This window comes from Bos indicus x Bos taurus, chromosome 4, assembly GCF_003369695.1.
Source record: "Bos indicus x Bos taurus breed Angus x Brahman F1 hybrid chromosome 4, Bos_hybrid_MaternalHap_v2.0, whole genome shotgun sequence".
NCBI lineage: Eukaryota > Metazoa > Chordata > Mammalia > Artiodactyla > Bovidae > Bos > Bos indicus x Bos taurus.
Window position 1 is genome coordinate 94,415,172 of NC_040079.1, and position 19,712 is coordinate 94,434,883.

General features: G+C 39.6%; 1 protein-coding gene across 3 annotated transcripts in view; it reads right to left on the bottom strand.

Annotated features, from left to right (window-relative positions):
• Nucleotides 1-5,399: 5,399 nt before the first annotated feature.
• Nucleotides 5,400-19,712, bottom strand: part of TSPAN13 (tetraspanin 13) — a 38,193-nt gene continuing 23,880 nt past the window's right edge. For 2 of the 3 annotated variants that reach the window (XM_027540003.1, XM_027540004.1), the window contains 6 exons: nt 17,108-17,275; nt 16,202-16,203; nt 16,057-16,137; nt 15,151-15,264; nt 13,455-13,568; nt 5,400-6,449 (listed from right to left, as the gene is read on the bottom strand). In XM_027540003.1, the coding sequence (XP_027395804.1) occupies nt 6,375-6,449; nt 13,455-13,568; nt 15,151-15,264; nt 16,057-16,137; nt 16,202-16,203; nt 17,108-17,243 (522 nt within the window). In that variant the 5' untranslated portion in view covers nt 17,244-17,275 and the 3' untranslated portion in view covers nt 5,400-6,374. The remainder of the gene's footprint in view (nt 6,450-13,454; nt 13,569-15,150; nt 15,265-16,056; nt 16,138-16,201; nt 16,204-17,107; nt 17,276-19,712) is intronic. The other variant, XM_027540002.1, reaches the window with a different exon arrangement.

The window sequence follows — 19,712 nt, forward strand, 5'->3', positions numbered from 1 at the left end:
ATGTTAAGGTTGCAGGGAAAATAAGTCTCCTATAGAAAAATGACAGAGCAATAGTCATTTAAAAAAACTGATCAACTTTGACCCAGTTTCCTCTACTTCCAAGAATTTGTCCCAATGAAATCATTCAAGAGAAATTGTTCTGTGAAGATGCCTATGGCAACATTATTTAAACGCCACCTCCAAATCTAATGATTACTTAGTTCACTAACACAAAATGCACTGTATTGTCATCACTAAGTTATAAACATCATATAGAGAAGCAAAAAAGACAAGTGAAAGAGAATTTTTAAGAGTTTCTATGCTATAACTGCAAGTACAGGAAATGTGTCTGTACACAGGTTAGAAAGAGAAGTTGCAAACATAAAATCCGTTGTTTTAGCTCATGGTAATGTTAAGAGTGCCTGCTCTTTCTACCAAGTCCTTTACTATCATCTCACAATCTTTCCTTTGTGTTTAAATAAACTTATGTGAACATACCTTTGGGGAGAAACGGAAGACTGCTTTAAGACTAGAGTCTTATTTCAAAGAGCTGAATAAAACTGTAAGCTAGACAGGATATAAAATGGTGCAGCTACTATGGAAAAACATATGACCATTCCTCAAACAATACAGAATTATCATACATCGGTAAGTCCACTTCTGAGTAGGTACCCCAAAGATATCTATATACTCACATTCATAGCACCACTGTTCACAACACCTTGGAGGTGGAAGCAAACCAAATATCCATCGATGAATAAACGGGTAAACAAAATGTGTGATATACATATAGAATGGAGCATTATGTAGCCTTTAAAGGAAGGAAATTCTGACATAGGCTATAACATAGATGAATATGGAGGACATTATGCTAAGTGAAATAAACCAGCCACAAATTCTGCCCCATTTCAATATGAGGCACGTGTATTAGTTAAATCCCTAGAGTCAAAGTAGAATGGTGGTTGCCAGCTGCTGAAGGCAAGGAGGAATGAGGGGTTATTATATAACAGAGTTTCAGTTTGGGAAGATGAAAAAAATTCTAGAAATGAGTGGTGGTGATGGTTGTGCAACAATGTGAATGTACTTAGTAACACCAAACTACACACCTGAGGGTTAAAATCATAGATTTTATGCTATGTATATTTTACCACCTTTAGTTTTTTTAATCAGTTTTATCTGAGGCCCCACAGCATGCAGGGGAGAGGGCAGGGACAAATGCTGGAAAAAAATTAGTAACAAAAAGCATCTGTAAAAGTCATTTATGTAGACGATGAACATACCTGACTACACCCGTTTTAGAACTGTGGTCTTCAAAGGACCATCTAGGACCAGCTAACTCTGCTCTGGTTTTCTGCTTGTCTTATGCCTTCAGTAATCCTAGGTAGCTACCGAGGTCCCATATTTAGATAGAAGCTGAGGGGGAGAAGAAAGAGAGCTCAAAGGCAAGAACGGAACTTCCCAGGGCCCCACCAACGAGCAGACTTCAAAGGCCAGACAAATTCAGCCGACTGACTAAAAGGCCACTTGTCAAGCTGTGACCTCACCGACCTGTCAAAAGCAAGATCCCCAAAGTAAGCAGAGTGGTTTCACCCTCCAGGTGGTGGCAAAGCCCATTCTTCGACATATATTTTAACTCACAGGCAACTCCCTGAAGCCCTTCTCTGCAAAAGAACTCCAAAAGCTGAGTTTCCTGAGGGGAGGGGAGAGAAAAGAGAGAGGAGGGGAGGAGCAGGGAGTGGGGAGGAGAGGGGAGGGCCGGGGAGAAGCAGCTGGCACTTGGAGGGGGAAAGAGGGTCTGCTTTTCCCCTTTTCCACTGTCTCAAGAGTCATTTCAAAGACTACAACTGTCATTGACTACAATTGTGATAGTGACATTCCAGAAACATTTCAACATGAAAAGCTTTGTCTGGTCTCTATTTTTTCTTTCTCCCTCTCCCTCTGGGGTCAGGTGGAAGTGTGGGGCGAAGGGTGCTGCCCCTTTAAAATTATCCAGAAAACATTCTCTGAAAATTAATTGCACCTGGCATAGAGAGCCTGGTGTAGAAATCAACTGCTAGCCTCAAACATACTGAGGGCACAACAGCTTTAGACAAACCCCTTTTCTGATCCAGACACCTGGACAACTTGGTCTTCCACCTTATTGTCGTCTCCAATAAAACAACTGACGTGTGAATGCCCCTATCTGCATAACCATGACGTCTGAAAGTGTTTTTCCCCTAGAAAATACTATGTAGAAACATGATTCTACCTTTCTCACTACCAGGTAAATGCTGCTGCTGCTGCTGAGTCGCTTCAGTCGTGTCTGACTCTGTGCGACCCCAGAGATGGCAACCCACCAGGCTCCCCCATCCCTGGGATTCTCCAGGCAAGAACACTGGAGTGGGTTGCCATTTCCTTCTCCAGTGCATGAAAGTGAAAAGTGAAAGTGAAGTTGTTCAGTCGTGTCCGACTCAGTGACCCCATGGACTTCAGCCTTCCAGGCTCCTCCATCCATGGGATTTTCCAGGCAAGAGTATTGGAGTGGGTCACCATTGCCTTCTCCGGTAAATGGTGAAACAGTTTCATATATTCACACAGTGCATTTTCAGAAGGATGAATAAACTTAAACAGGGCTAAACAAATATTTAGAAAAACAGCGTGAGGTTGTTTCCGGCTGAAGGAAATGAAGAACTAAAAGCCTCTCTTCTGGTTTCTTTTTCCTCTGAAAAGTTCCATTCAGCAACATATTCCTGAGGTTGAAAATGTATAACTGGTTTTCACACCAAAATCACAGTGGCTCAGACACAGGAGCTGAGAGGAATTTAAGCTGTATGAGCTGAGATTTCTAGAATGTATAGCCTCAAAATTTTCCATTTGTAGTTGCATTACATTTTTCTAAAACATTTCTCTACATGAAATACATATACAGAGAACGAGAGAATTTTTTAAAGCCGAGTTTCTGTTTGTCTTTTTTAATAAGTGCTAGGTTTTTGAAGAAAGAAGCTCTAGAGTCTTTAGTCTTCAGTCTGTTGTCGGTCAAGACAGACCCTGATTTGACTCGCACCTTCCTCTGAATTCACAAAATGTTTTTGTGGCAAAATTTCTCTGCACACAGGCAGCGGCCCTCCTGTCATCCTAGGATCAGCCAGACCTCAGCAGGTTCAGCAACAGCCATCTGGGACTCAGAGGTTAGTGGGCCTAAAGAGTCATGCTTCTCAATCCCCGGGCTGTAACTGAGTTGACCTAAATAATGCTGTTGCAATTAGAGCACAAACCAAAGCTATGGGTTGCTTTCCTCTGGAATAGCCCCTTTCCACAAAGAATCATTTGTACCAAGAAAAACTATTCTATTAGGAGATTCCAGAACCTCATGGAAACTTCAAGAGGCAACAAAGCAAATGGGGAAAATACAAAATGCTCTAAAGGAAGACAGCGTCCAAAAAATCTCACTTCCTTCACGTGTCACAATATCATGGTACAAGTGGGAACATTTTTAGGGTTGCCCTGAGCCCTGTATGACATTGAGGGAGAACAGAACAGGTCACCCCAGAAAGTGCCTCTTTGGCATAAAGATCATTGTGAGCTGATTATGTGAGGGGAATCACTGACTGAAACCGCCCACCCTGCTCAGGCAATCACAGAAACCATCTGCATGAGTTATTTTATAACAGGAGATCCTGGTAAGGAACACGGAACTAACAGGTCACCACCAACCAGAAGAATTCGGGTCGAAAGGTTGGAAGGCGACAGGAGATGCGAGTCCATATGTCGTCCCAGAATCCTCCTCGCTGGAATCCATCTTGACTGAGCGACGTGTCAGCCACTGGGAAGGACCTTGAGTCAGAAAGATCGGCCAGAGACAGCCCGGAAACTAATCGCATCACCACAAAACCCAAGACAGTGAGCCGCACGGCAGAAGAGTCCTCTTGGGCTCCCTTACCCTGCTGCTCTCCACCCAGGTGGCCCTTCTCAACAAAATCTCTTGCTTTGTCAGCGTGTCTCTTTGGACAATTCACTTCTGAGTGTTAGACAACCGTCCAACTCTCGAGACCTGGAAGGGGTCCCCTTTCTTGCAACAATTATTTTGGAGAAACAATAGACAGGAGAAGCTCTGAAAAAAAGAGTAGAAACTTACTCTTCTGTAAGATAAACTTACATTTAAATCTCCATCTGTAAATACATCTCCTTCTCTGTACCAGGATGAGAAGCATGATTCCAAATCACCAAAACTCGTATCAATGGCGCTGGCTTAAAACTGCTGTCAAACCTCATCCTTGTTTACGGTGCCTTTCCTGGTAACTTTCCATAACTAGCTTCCTCACACACACACACACACACATACACACACATACCTGGTAACTTCCCATAACTGGCTTCCTGACCAACACACACACACAACACACACACACAGGCTTCCTGACCACCACCACCACCACCACCACACACACACACACACACACCTCGTAACTTCCCATAACTGGCTTCCTGACCAACACACACACATACACACACAAACACAGGCTTCCTGACCACCACCACCACCACCACCACCACCACACACACACACACACACACACACTTGGTAACTTCCCATAACTGGCTTCCTGACCAACACACACACACACACACACACACACAGGCTTCCTGACCACCACCACCACACACACGCACACACACACGCACACACACATACACACACACGCGTGCTTCCTGACCACCACCACCCCCTCTCACTCACACACACACCTTTCTTTTGCCCTTAGCTAAAGATGGTATTAAGACAATGTCTGGAGCCATCTCAAAGAGTTAATCGTTTTTCTGGATATTTCCTATATGTACATGAGGTATACATGTTAATAAACGTCTGTTGTTTCTCTTGTTATCTGTCATTTGTTAAGTAGGGTCTCAGTTGAGAACTCAGGAGAATAGAGGGAAAATGGTTTTTCTTCATCTACAATAGCATGGGAATTGCACCTAGAGAATTTAGCTTTCTTAAAAGATGAGCCAGTCTGTCAGAGGCATGTAAGTACCCACCAACAAAATGCTTTAAAATTCTATATATAGGTCAGCCATTTCTCCTCTTTCTTGGTCTAAAAGCATCAGAACAATTACTAATGAAATATCATATACTACATAAAATATGACAGAAAATTAGTAATTTTTAGTGATAGGAAAGAACTTCTATATTTCCCCCCACCAAGATAAGCAACTTCTCTTTTAAAAAACAATTTTCATGTGGAGAAAATATTAGACACTGAAACATTTCAAGAAAAGATTCTGGCATGACTACTGGTGCGGGAAGTTAATTCCATGGTTGGATTACAGACTGAAATAGCAACTCAGTTCTACGAACCCAAAGCAAAAAAGAGAAATCCACTTCACTTAATTCATTTATCAACCCTTCCATTACTTTCTTTTAATTCAAACATCCAAAGACAAAGAAAGGTTTCCATACTTTAATTTTTTAACATAATATACAGAACCACAATACTATTTAAATTTCAAATTATAGGAGATCACATTTAAATATGCTTGGATTTGACAAGCTGCTGTGACAATACTGAGAAATTTCATAAGAAGGGTATTTAGAATTTGTAAGATAATCAAATATCATTTTACTATAAGGGCCAATGCATTAATAGTAACTTCTTTAAAAAGGCAATCTTTGGGACTTCAAATTATTATAAAACAATACCAAGATTATATATAGATATGCTTTCTGAATTTCTCAAACTCATTTCATTTCGAAGGCTGAAGGTAAATGTTACACATTAGGACATTCAGGAAATCATTTCTCCTTTGCACTTACCTGTAAAAATCAAAACCTAAACCATACTTTCCTAAAGACATGACTATTTCTAGACTACATTAGTGTGATCAGAAAGACTACTAGAACTAACATCACTTTTATATTAACAATATTCACCACATCACTTCTTTCCTAAAAGGACAAAAAACTGGGGAGTTCAGATTTCCCATGTTGGACTTATAATAATCTCATACTTTCTGGCTTTAATAAACTTCAACTCTTTTTTCCAGTGAGAACTAGCTATACAGCACAGTGCCACATAACAATTATTCCAGTGAGATGTACATTAAGAGTCACAATATGATCAACACAACAGTGCCTTACAAAGTTTTTCTGCAGGTAAAAATGCTAAGAAAGGCCACAGTAGACAGTGCCAGACACTGTGAAAACCAGTAGATTACAGCTACCACTGAGGTTCAGAGGAGACCACAAGTTTCAGATTTGTTTCAGCAATGGAAAAAGAAAAACATTTAGAGAAACATAAAAATATATAATTCCACTGTCAATAATGTAATTTTTCAGGTACTGTTTCCTTAAACAGGCAAATGAGCTTAACTTAGAGGAAATGTACAAGATCAGCATAGGAAAGATGTTCCTTGTTTTCTCATCAAAGGAATGCGCTGGGATTAGCACGAGGGTCTTTCTGGTTCCTGTATCTGTAGGTCAGCCAAACACCCAGGATCTAGAACGGGAAGGAAGAAAGAAGAAAGAGAAAGTAACAGTTGTGCGTGTTTACTCAGTTGATCCATAAAATAATCTGAACTCTCTGAAGCACTTGGTATTGTGTGTTCAAAGAGGAAGAGATTTCTTTTTAAAATGTAGTAAGTAACCCAAATTAGATGCCCTAAGAAAAACCGAACATTAGGGCAGGCCTACTAATGACGCTCGTCCACACCATAATCCTCAGAACCTGTGAACATGTTCTCTTACACCGTAATAGGGACACTGCAGACGGGACTGCGTTAAAGCTCGTGAGATAAAGAGATCACAAGAGTGAACTCTGTGATGTAATCACAAGGGCCCTTGAAAGAGGGAAGCAGGAAGGACAAAAACCAGAGATAGAGCTCAAAGGCAATGTGACAACAGAGGCATTAGCAAGGAGAGTCAGAAGAGGCCATGCTGCTAGCTTTGAAGACGGAAAAATGTCGAGTTGGAAGCGAGCCAAGGAGCGCAGGCAGCCTCTAGAAGGCAGAAAAGGCAAGGAAACAGGTCTCTCCTAGAGCTTCCAGAAACAGTCTCCAGTTTAAGCTCCTGACCTCCAGAAGTTTAAGACGGTAAATCTGTGTTGCTTTAAGCTACTACAAGTATGATTACTTATTAGAGCGCAAAAGGAAACAAATACAAACACTAACTTGTCTTAACAGCTAATATATTGTATGTTTTCCTAATTCAAACAGAGTTCAGTGAAAATTAAGCAATAACAAAAACCCTGCAATAAATACATTTTCCAATACAGATCATAAAAAATGTAATTCCTACCTCTCCAAAGGTGGAGGGATGTATACTTTCAGAAAAGTAATTAAATAGTGATTGTCACATTTCCCACACTATGTTCACTAATGAGATAACCAATAGAACCTATTATTTTTTAAATTAAGAAATGTGTTCATTCTGGTGGTCCTGCTACCTCAAAGCTGATTTATTTAAAATACTCAAAAATTCTTAGACAAAATTTAATGGGACAAAATGAAATTCAAATTATATTTCCATATTTCAGACCTAGGCCAACTTTTAATCTAAATTTTGTTCGTTCGACTTCATAACTACTCATTAGCTGTTGAAACTCAGAGAAGGCAATGGCAACGCACTCCAGTACTCTCGGCTGGAAAAGTCCCATGGACAGAGGAGCCTAGTGGGCTGCAGTCCATGGGGTCGCGAAGAGTTGGACACGACTGAGCGACTTCACTTTCACTTTTCACTTTCATGCATTGGAGAAGGAAATGGCAACCCACTCCAGTGTTCTTGCCTGGAGAATCCCAGGGACGGCGGAGCCTGGTGGGCTGCCGTCTATGGGGTCGCACAGAGTCAGACACGACTGAAGCGACTTAGCAGCAGCAGCTGTTGAAACTACCTCTAGACAACAGTGGTAAATCCAAAATTTTCTCCATTTACCACAGTAATAATTCCCAAGTTACTGTAAAACTCATGACTGGCGGAGGAGTTCCCTGGTGGCCTAGTGGTGAGGATTCTGGGCTTTCACTGTCACGGCCTGGGTTCAATACTTGGTCAGAGAACTGAGATCCCACAAGCTGTAAGCATGGCCGAGAACAAAAAGGAAGTTCATGACTGGCAATGTTTATATAGTTGTTACAACATCTAAGGATATAGGGGCTGCTGGTTTGTGAGTTGAATCAAGGAAAGATAAGTCTAATTTAAGGAAGTAGAAAGTCTGGTTTGCAGTCTGTATAACGAGGCTGGGATGGGGGGAATTTACTTAAACATACAAAGAGTACTTTGTGTCTAGCTCTGTTCTTCACACTTCACAAATTCATACCATTTGATCAAAAACTCTATATGATAGGAATTGCCATTATCCTCATTTTACCAATGAGGGAACTGAGGCATGGAGAGGTTAAACAACTGGATAACAATCACCCAGGTCATGAGCGCTAGACCCAGGGTTCAAATCTGGGGTCCATGCGTCTAATTATTTTGTTGCTTGGGAGAAGAATCTGATGTGCCATTCTCAGGCTAACAACATTCCATCTGCCATTTCAGCCGCATTCATATTACAGGACTGAAATCCTTTCACACGGAGTTAACTTCTCTACCACCCCTCAACCTGCCCGACCATCATTTCCCTGCCCGTGCCTCAGAAACACGGGCACACAGGGAACTTCTGGTTAGAAGTTTTGAGATTGCTAAATACTTTTATTATCAACCCAGGATACAAGCTGATAGTGCAAGTTACAGTCCTTAGGGGAAACAGGGCCATCGAGTAAATTAAATACTTGTAACCTGGAGCCATATTCTATCAAAGTTTAATTCCTCCAATTCAACTGTGACAAAACAAGACCTCTGTGTCCCACTGCCAAACCACCATCTCCTTGCAACCAGGGAGGGCGTGACAGGGAGGTCATGTCCAAAATACAGAAAGATCCAAGTTGGATAATTATGTATACTGGATTTTTAGACTACAAAGGTGCTCATGATTTAAAGATTTTCAATGGCAACTTTGACTAGACCTGATCATGAACTCTGCTGATTCTAGAACCTATACCCAGGACATGGTAGGTCTCCAAAGTACAGTTTTATAAAATGTCTATGTAGAGTGTGCAACAAGTGTGTCCTTTGCTATTTATTTTTATATTTATTAAATGTAGAAAGATGTAACATAATATGCCAAATTATTAATGTTGATGATTTGAGTAGGTAACTTCAGTTAGTAGATCCAGTCTTTCAGCTTCACAATTTTCTGTATTTTCCACAAGTTTCTAAAAGGATATGCACTAACTTTTAAAACTTCTTTTTTTTTATTTTAAATCAATGTTTCTTTGATGGCTTAAATTTATTTTCATGTGTTACAAATAGTTCAAATGAATTCTATTTCTTCTACGACAAGAAATCATCAGCTAGTTAAGACTCATCCCTTCAAGTTCTGAGAATTGCTGATTCTGTGAAATACTGAATAAAAATTTAAAACGTGAGACAGTGGATACATCCAAAAAATATCAGATTGGATAAAATGTTATTAAACTCTCTAGTTAGGTTTCAAAAGGAATTGGTGTATAAAATATAAAGAAGGACTCCATGAAAGAATACTTGTGAAATCTAAGACACATGAGTTTATACTGTTAAATAATTAGTATTTTAAAAAACAGTTGGGGCTGGCAGAAATGAACAGAGCACAGAGGACTTTTAGGGCAGTGAACATACTCTGTATAATACCACAATGACGGATGTATTTGTCTGAACTCATAGATTGTACAACGCCAAAAGTCAACCCTGACGGAGTTATGCACTCTGTGTGCCTGTGGTGTGCCAGTGTGGGTGAAGTGTGACAAATGCACCATCTGGTGAGCAGTCGTGATAGTTGGGGAGGCTGTGCATGGGCGGGAGGGGGCAGGGGGATCCTGGAAATCTTTGTTCCGTCCTCTCAGTATCATTGTGAACTGAAAACCACTCTAAAAATACAATCCTCTTTAAAAAAATATGCATAGCTAAAGGCAGTGTGATCTGATGAGAAGAAAATGGAGCTGCTCAAAAGGACTAAATTCTCAAAATATATCCCAGATATAAAAAAGAAATCATGTGGCAATATTCTCATAATCGTTGACTCTGGCTAATGAAGCATATTCAGACTGGTCATTTTGATTTTTTTCCCATCTATATTTTCAAGTTTTTATGACAAAAATCCAATTTTCTTTTAAAGGAAAGAGGAAACAGAATTGTTTTCAAGTAGCATATGAATTTTCTTGGATCAATGCCATGACCAACCCAGAAGTAAGATGGCTCTTTCCTCAGAAAAAGTAAAATGAAAAAATGCTTAGATTAGAAAGGGATGTCAGGGGAAATTTTCTTAAAAAAGTGAATACTCAGCTTGGTCTTTATCTCCACTTTGATCATTATAGCTGAGTGGACTTTTCATTCTTGAAGGAAACAAAAATTGAATTAGAATAAAATATGTAAAATACACACATACATGTATATAATGTGCTATCTATATTAATTATACATTTTATACATATGTATGTATACATCATATACATAAATGCAATACATGTCACACACAATTAAAATGAAACCTAATATGTATCATGGCGACTGTAGTTGAAAGCACCATATTGTACAATTGAAATTTGCTGATACAGTAGAATTTAAATGTTCTCACCAAAAAAAATAGGTAAATATGGAAGGTAATGGGTGTGTTAATTAAATTGATGGGGGAATCTTTTCACATGTATAGTGTAGCGTAGTAACATTAAGTCGCTCAGTTGTGTCCGACTCTGTGATTCCAGGATTGTAGCCCACCAGGTTCCTCTGTCCCAGGGATCAAACTCGGGTCTCCTGCATTGCAGGCAGATTCTTTTACCAGCTGAGCTACAAGGAAGACCTTCCACATGTACACATACGTCAAATCACCGTGATGTACACTTTAAATACCTTACAATTTTGTCAATTATACCTCAATAAAACTGAGATATATGTATTTTTATATTTAGTTGTACAGAGAGAAATAAACTTCTAGGCCCAAGATGAAGCTGCTATAATATTATCCAGGGTGCCACATCAGCGAGTAAAAGTACTTGGGGAACTTCTGTGTCCCTGTAAATGCTCCGCTTCACCAGAAGTGCAGTATATTCGGCCAGCCAGTCCCCAAAGGCCAAGTGAGCTCTAGACCTTCTCCTCCCAAACAAGACTGACTCTGTGACCCCAGCTAACCAGACATTTTTTATTAATCTCTTCCTTATTCCTTATCCTATAAAAGCTCCTTGCCTTCTGCCTTATTCTGCAGTTCTCCAAAAGGAGACTTTCCACGAAGTGCTGAAGTTTGTTCATATCATCTATAGTATCTACTTTAATCATTTTTAACATATATAATCAAAATGAGAAAGGCCTTTCTAAACATACAAGTCAACTGGGTAAACCATACAGGTAAAAGCAATAAACCTAACTACATAAAAGTAACATCTATAAATTTTATTTAACAGTCATAAAAAAGTGAAGTCAATGCCCAAGAAACTGCAAGCAGAACAAGCAGAACTGCAAGCAGAGTGACAGACAAGAGGAAGAGGGGATGGGAGGGAAGGGAGGAAAGAAAAGCAGAACCGCCACCTTCTGTGTGGCTGCTGAGCCCCCAGCCCTGGGCGCTCCTTTCTAGACACTTTCTGGGCCCTGTGGCCCACTCTCCTCATCTTTTAAAAAAATTTCCCCTTTTTGGCATAGACTGGGTCACAGGGGATCCAAAGGGCCTTGACCAAGACAGAATTTAGGTGGGGAACTGACAAAAGAAGAAATGCCAGTGGTCCCAAAACACATGAACTTATTTTCAGATTCACTAGTCACATTTCCAAAAGAGCAAACAGAACTGTAATACTATTTATACCTATTAAACTGGCAAGCATCTTTTAAGATAAAAATATCAAGAATTAGTGCTTGAATCAAAAGTTGGTAGAATCTCCCCCAAATGGCCATTTGGCAATATTTAGCAAACTCTTTTAAAATGCCCACATACTGAATGTGTCATAGTTTACTTTTGGAGGTGTACTCAAAGAAAAAAGCTAGAGAATATAGATAAAAAATTACATACAAGGAAGTTAACCATGGAATTACTTATTATAGGGACATACTGAAGGGGAAATTGAATATCCAAGAAATTAAATGACAGAGTGAACTTCAAACATACAAAACATTTAATATTTTTCTGATTTTCTTTTAAAGATAAATGCTTATTCCTACAATAGCCTATCATATGTTTCTATAGTTACGTGCACAATCTCACCTAATAGCATGACTATACACGCCACTCTATTATATGTCTAAAATAGGGGAGTAACATGAGCAATTAACACAACAGTCATAGGGGTCCCAGCATCTTTTTTTAAGCGGGCATAACATGTATAATTTACTCATGTCTACAAACCAGTAGCTAAACACACAGCACCTGCCATATATCAGGCATTATTCTAAATATTGCAAGCTTTATTCATATATATACTAGCTCCTTTAAGTATCACAACAACTCTATGAAATAGAGGCTTTCCGTTATTATGCCTGTTTGAAAAGATGAAGAAACAGAAGCACAGGAAGAGAAAGTAACTTGCCCAAGGTCAAATAGTTAGTAAGCAGGGTAAGTAGGTTTCTAACCACACAGTGCATTTTTTAACTATTGGCTCTTGTCTAGTAAACTCAAATTTAACCAGCTCCTTATTGGAAAACACAAGCTGGCCCAAAGGTCCACTGTTAGAAACAATAAACATTTTTGTGTATCCATTTTAGAGAGTTATATTAACGTCTCCATGAAATAAAGCACTGCAGGCAGAATTTATGAATTAAAGAAAAAATTTAATTTTAATACATATTGACAGTTCAGATGCATCAAAAATGTCCACGGTTATCAAGCATTCAACATAGATAATGAGGAATTCTGCATTCCTCAAAAATTACCAAAATAATATGTATGTGGTTTTGCTTAAACGTATGTCAATATAATAATATACTAACATAATATAAATATTATATAGATAAGAAATTAATAACAGTGGTTACTTACAGATTTTAGAAGGCTAGGAACAAAGGGGAGTGAGGGATGGATTTGGAAGGTAATTTTCCAAAGTAAACTTTTATGTAAACGCATGTGTATATACTACACATTAACAGATATATTAAACAATGTGAAGGTGCTACCTATGCCGAAATTATATTTAAAATTATAATTTATCATACAACTCTAGAAATAGAAGAGACCCTAGAGCTGACTCAGTCTAGTCTCTTCATTTCATCTGTTTATTTTATTTTACATAATTTAATGATCAAGCATTTCCTTACAAAGGAAGCTCTAAATTCTGATTTCAAGCCAGGGGTCCTCCTACTGCAATATTAGTTCTCAGGGAAAACATCCATCAATACGTTCCAAAAGTTCAATGCCATGCTAAGGCAAAATGCCATGCCCTCGTGCCCTAGAAAACAGAAATCCCTGTTTGTCCCTGTGACAAAGGTGTGAAGATACTGAGTTAAGCGCACATACCTCTGTAAAACTGAAGAAGAGGCCAATGCCACCGACAAATCTCAAAACCTCTCCCGCGTATCTTCCTATTATCGGAGCACAGGGTGAGCATGGGTGGCTGCTTTTCACACAGCTCTGTATCAATTAAAAAAAAAAAAAAAAAAAGAACTTGTATTGAAAAGTACATTTATAATGAGCAAGTTTAAAAAAAAAAAAAAACACCCACATAAAAATTAGTATCTGGAATATCATATCCAACTGAGGACCACTCTTCTTTAGCAGTGTCCAAAATCCTAAGCTGGCTCCCAAAATCCCCATCCCTGAATAATCACCCCTTGGAGGCTGGATGGGTCCTCTCTCCCACGTTTATGTGGCATTACATAAGTCACTGTCTTCATAAAATGAAGCTGTGTTGTGAGATGGCTGTATAGTTAAGACCTGACCACAGCTTCCAGGAGCTGGGAGACACCAGCAAGAAAATGGAACTTCAGTCCTACAACCATTAGAAGCTGAATTTGACCCACGATAGCTTCGTAGGAGACCCCAAACCTCAGATGAGACTGTAGCCCTGGCTGACACTTCATTCCGGTGAGATCCTGAGCACAGGACCCAGTCAAGCCAAGCCCAGACTCCTGACTTAGGAAAAGTCAAGTAATAAATGGATGTTGTTTTAACCACTAAAATTGTGATAATGTAATACACAGCAGTAGAAAACTAAGAATCCCACAAAGGAGGCCTCAATGAGGGGATATCCAGCTCAGGGCTCAGCAAGGAGGTAACAGAAGTTTCCCCAAAACATAAACACATCTGAACTACCAGGAGAGCCAAGCTCCAAGTCTATCCCCATAAGGGACTGGGTTGGACCTGCAAGGTCAGGAGTAAGGCATGATCAACAGGATGGCTCTAACTGGTCCATTGCTAGCTTAGCTTTAGACAGAAAGGGCATGACGTTGTGATGGGGAGGAAGGGAGAGAGGAAAGAGGATGGTTATAGGTGTCCTCCACCCTGGGCTGTATAGCTGGTTGACAAGCCCAATTTAATACAGACCACTCTCTTCTTCCCACCCTGATAGGCTTCCAAATGAAGATATTTACTCGCTAACCTACTATTACTTCCCTTTCACAGCTTGTTCTGGGAGGAGCTGAATGGGAAGGAATTAGAGGCAAAGAACCCAAATCATCTTTGGTATCTGTCTGGGCCCTGGGATATTCAGGACCCTCAGGAATGGATACTTGAGAACAGACAATCGATACAATAGTGTACATAGAATGGAACACTGGTATATTAAAAAAGTTTTTTTAAGTACAATTCAGCATCAGAAGTCCATGTCTTCCACATTAACCATTATTTATCTGTATGTGCTAGTGTGAAAGTCGCTCAGTAATGTCCGACTCTTTGAGACCCCACGGATAGTCTATGGAATTCTCCAGGCCAGAATATTGGAGTGGGTAATGGTTCCCTTCTCCAGGGGATCCTCCCAACCCAGGGATTGAACCCAGGTCTCCCACATTGCAGGCAGATTCTTCACCAGCTGAGCCATCAGGGAAGCCCAAGAATATTGGAGTGGGTAGTCTATCCCTTCTTCAGGGGATCTTCCTGACCTAGGAATCGAACCGGGGTCTCTTGCATTGCAGACAGATTCTTTACCAGGTGAGCTACCAGGGAAGCCCATCTGTATGCAATATGTCTCCAAAAATATTTTATACTTTGTACTTACTGCCAGACAGGTATCATTCGGGTTAAAACTTCGGAACCCACAGCAGTTTAAATTTCTCTGGATGTCATCCCGAGCACTTGCTGTATTGTTCCAACCAACTTCCAGGAGCTGAGCCTAGAAAAACGCATTTAACATATACATCAAAATATGGGACTTCCCTGGCGGACCAGTGGTTAAGACTCTGTGCTTCCACTGCAAGGGGTACATGTTTAATCCCTGGCTGGGGAAGATCCCACATGCCACACAGTGTGGCCATCAATAAATAAATAAAATGTGTTACCCCTGTATAAAGTGTATAAAGCTGGGGCCTGCAACTCTTAATACTGTGTGTACCTAAAACAAATACTCTTTATAAAACCATCAAAACTTTTCAAAGGGTTATACCTCAATCTGCAACAAAAAGAAGGCACCATTTCTAACTCAAGAATAAAAATTGATGTTCACATGCAGTGTCAAAGAAGCACTTGGTTCAAAGTGCTTAGTTCCCAGAATGTAGCAAGACAAATTTTCCATTGCCCCAAAACTGAGACTCATATTCTTCAAACAAATTAAAGCTTAAAAAGAATAATTGCCAGAATGAAACTGCAAACATTCTGGAGTGCATGTTTCATTGCATATTGGCAGGGGAAGACTGGGTGAACACCCATTAGCAAGAGCACTTTTTGACCCTGCGAGGGCAAAATTCTACTCCAAAGATGCAAAAAATAGCAACATCTGATGTTGTAGGGCTCAAATCAGCCCCAAGAAAGCAATCAGGCACAAGAGACTTTGGCTATATAGAGGGAAATGGCATTCTGAATAAGAAGAAATTACTTTATATTCCAATCATTCCTCCCGCCTCCCTCTTTTTCCCATACTATGTGGTATAATAAAGCAGCAAGAAAAAAAAAAAAAAACCTTGCTTACCTGTTGCTCCTGGTTCAGGGCTAAACAAGCACATGATACTGAAAACTGGACAATGAATACAAGCAAGAGAATAATCATGTACTGAGAATCAAAGTTAAGTATATTTCTGGAAATATTTAGAATAACATCAAACAGAGGTACTGACAACTTCACATGCACCAAAAGGAAGCCACCTAGAACACAGAATAAGGGCACTTGGAGAAACTTCAAAAAGAAAACATGTAATTTTTATTTTGATAAAACACTGCAGGTATAATTACCTAGAAAAAGACTAACTTCAATAATTACTTAAATGCTTTCTGTCATAGAGAACAGACTTGTGCTGCCAAGGGGAAGGGGAGTACAAAGGGATGGCTTTGGAGTTTGGGATTAGCAGATGCAAGCTGTTACCTACATAAGAATGAATAAACAACAAGGTCCTATTGTATAGTACAGGGAGTTATATTCGATATCTTGTGATAAGCCATAATGGAAAAGAATGTGAAAAAAAATACGTATGATATGTGTATAACTGAGTCACTTTGCTGTACAGCAGAAATTAAACACAACATTTAAATCAACTATACTTCAATAACATTAAAAATAAATAATAGCTGATCCATTGTAATTTCATTTAGATTAAAATAAAAATTGTTACATAGAAAAAGCAGGAAGTAAGTATAGATAAATGTATGCAAGCTTTCTGAATATCGAGTCTTAAAAAAATCACTGAGAAATTCTCAACCTAATATTAAAGACTTGGAAAGGACCTAGAGGCCCCTGAATCAGTTAAATGTAATGCTGAATTTGCAACATACACGTAGGACGATACTGAACTTGCAGGATACATTCTTCACAATGTGAAAAGAAGAGAGCATATGTAAACATACAGTAACTTAACTAAGAAACGTTCCTAATATTGGTTGAGCAAATACACATAATGCTTGCCAGGAGCTGCTGTCTGACAATTCGTCTCCTGATGGTAATTTTAAGTTAGGGTTACAAAAACAGTAATCGACAAGGTAAGAACAAACCCAGTGCCGGTAAAACTCCCAGTTGTAAAAAAGGATACAAAAAAAAGCAACACCTGATGGTGTTTCACAGCTCCGATCAGCCCCACTAACGCGATCAGGAACAAGAAGATGCCAACTGCGATGACCACGCCGACCACACGGAGACTGGAAATCAACCCGAAGCCGATGCCCCATGCGGCAATTCCAATCAGAAGCAGGCTAACCAACTGCAAAAATCACCACAAAGGGCAGTGAGGAGGGAGAGGAAGGGGCAGGAAAAAGAAAGAGGAGAAGTGCCAACTTATATATTAACATCAAGGACATCCTTCAGGCATCTGCTTAGTATCTTACGAATGACTGCTAACACTCGATACTGGAATACACATGTGATCTCATTATAGTGCTGTTTTAACAAGTATTAATCCTCAGACATGCTTTTAAAAAACAATCATCTATATAGTGTGGGCCTCAGAGGCCATCTGGTTTACTAAACCTAAATGATTTCTACTTAAGCTTTTGAACTAATAGCATATTTAAAACTGCTAGACACCAACATATCTCTGTCTGACACACTTGTTTCCTCATGTGGAAATCACGTATCTTTCCTTCAAAGCCCAGAACAAGTGAACTTCTCTGGGGTGTCTTCCTAAGTTCCCAACAAACCAAATTCATTTCTCAATTCTCTGAGCAATCTCTGTTCTTCCAATGTGGTTCTACTCTCTTCATCACAGTAACACTCTGATTCCAAGCTTGTTTCTCATAGGGGTCTGTGAACAGCTTAGAGACCCCATCTTTTCACCTCTCTGTATTGCCCACACCTATCACAGAACTTGACCCTTGGAACAGTCAAAAATATCTTGCAGAACTGTCGCTGAAATGAACTGCTTTAGATATCATTAGCATTCAAATATAGAGAGAAACTTCTAAAACTTTTAGGACGAAAAGAGTGTTAAGAGATTTTAGCTACATTACTTAAACATGGCATTCTGAGTAAGAAGAAATTATTTGACATCCCAACCACTTAATTTGTATTATAAAACAAAGTCAAGTGTAAGAGGTAAACACATGCCTCAATCGGTCATTACCATTCAAAGTTACAGCTACTTCTTTAAAATAACACTTAAATAGCATGTCATATTAAGATTATAATCAATTGATAGAAGACACAGCTTCAGTAGGTATGTGGGAAGGGTGGGGATGGGGGTGGAGCAGGAAAGAGAGAGGATCTTCAAGTCACTCAAGTGCTAACCATTTCCTGGAGCAACTTGACAGTTTTTAATACCTTGCTGGGAGAAATAGAAGTATGTAAAATAAACTTTCTAGCACCACTTTGAGGCCTAATAAACTTTGTCTTGAAATACAAAATAAGTCAATACTCATTCAAATGATTCTTTACTGAAACGTATAATTTTTTATACATGTAGTCGTTTATCAGACACACATTTTAAATGTCTTGGTACATAAAAATTCTTAACATGTGTAGACATATGAGTAAAATGGCTAAATAACAGCAGCTGTTTGTATTTTTATCCACTTATGATAAAGCAGCAAAACTTGGGAACAAAAGCAACCATCTGTAGTACCACAGGACTGAGTTACGGAGTTACATGGACCTGGTGGTCTCCATCATGTACACACAGGAAGCTTTGTTTTCAGAAGGAGAAAAAGAGGAAAAACTTCTCACAAACACTCATTGTCTCAACTGCTGCTTCTCAGCAGATCCATCTGCATCTGACTCTCTTATCACCTCATTCGCAGCCTTCTCAAACTTCAGACTCTCTTGGATGGACAAAAAGTCCTCGGCCCCATCACAAGTGAGCTTATTTCTGACTTTGTTGTATCCAAATATAACACATTTCCTTTCACGAGGTGTGAAAGGCAGAAGCCTGGAGGAGGTGTCAAGGAAGGAGAGGGCGATGCTGCTGGAGGGGCCTCGCCTCCATGAGGGGAGAGGGTGACGCTTAGCATCCACATCGCATGGTGGGAAGAAACACTGAAGATGGTCCACATGCTCAACACATCAGACTGACCTGCTGCATCGGTCGGGGTTCTCCAGAGAAACAGAACCAAGAAGATACATATCGAGAGAGAAACAGAGGAGATTTATTACAAGGAACGGGCTTATGTAACTGTACGGGCTAGAAAGTCCGCAATGTGCAGAGCAGGATGACAGGTTGGAAATTCTGGCAGGATTTCTAAGATGCCATTTTGAGACAAAATCCCTTCTCCTTTAGGAAACCCAGTTCTTGTTCTTAATGCTTTCATATTTCATATCATACATGAGGCCCACAATTACTGAAAGTCAACTGAGTGTAAATGTTAATCACCTCTTAAAAATACCTTCAGAGCAACATCTAGACGGATGTCTGAAAAAAACACCTTGCAATCACAGCACAGCCAAGTTTTCTGTAAAATTAACCAGCACTCGCCAGCTTCAAGTCCTGTGTGTGATGCCTGTTTATTCAATTAAATTCAGGGGCAGGACATTTACTCTGTATTTCTTTGAGTTTTAGGGCCAAAAAGATCAGAATCATGAATAATATGATACATAAAATTCTTCTAATCCATAGTTTTGAAGAATCCTTTTGGGAATCATCCCAAATCCTTAATGATATTAATGAAATTCTTGCCACAAGTTAAATATTCATCAACAAATGCTTGGTG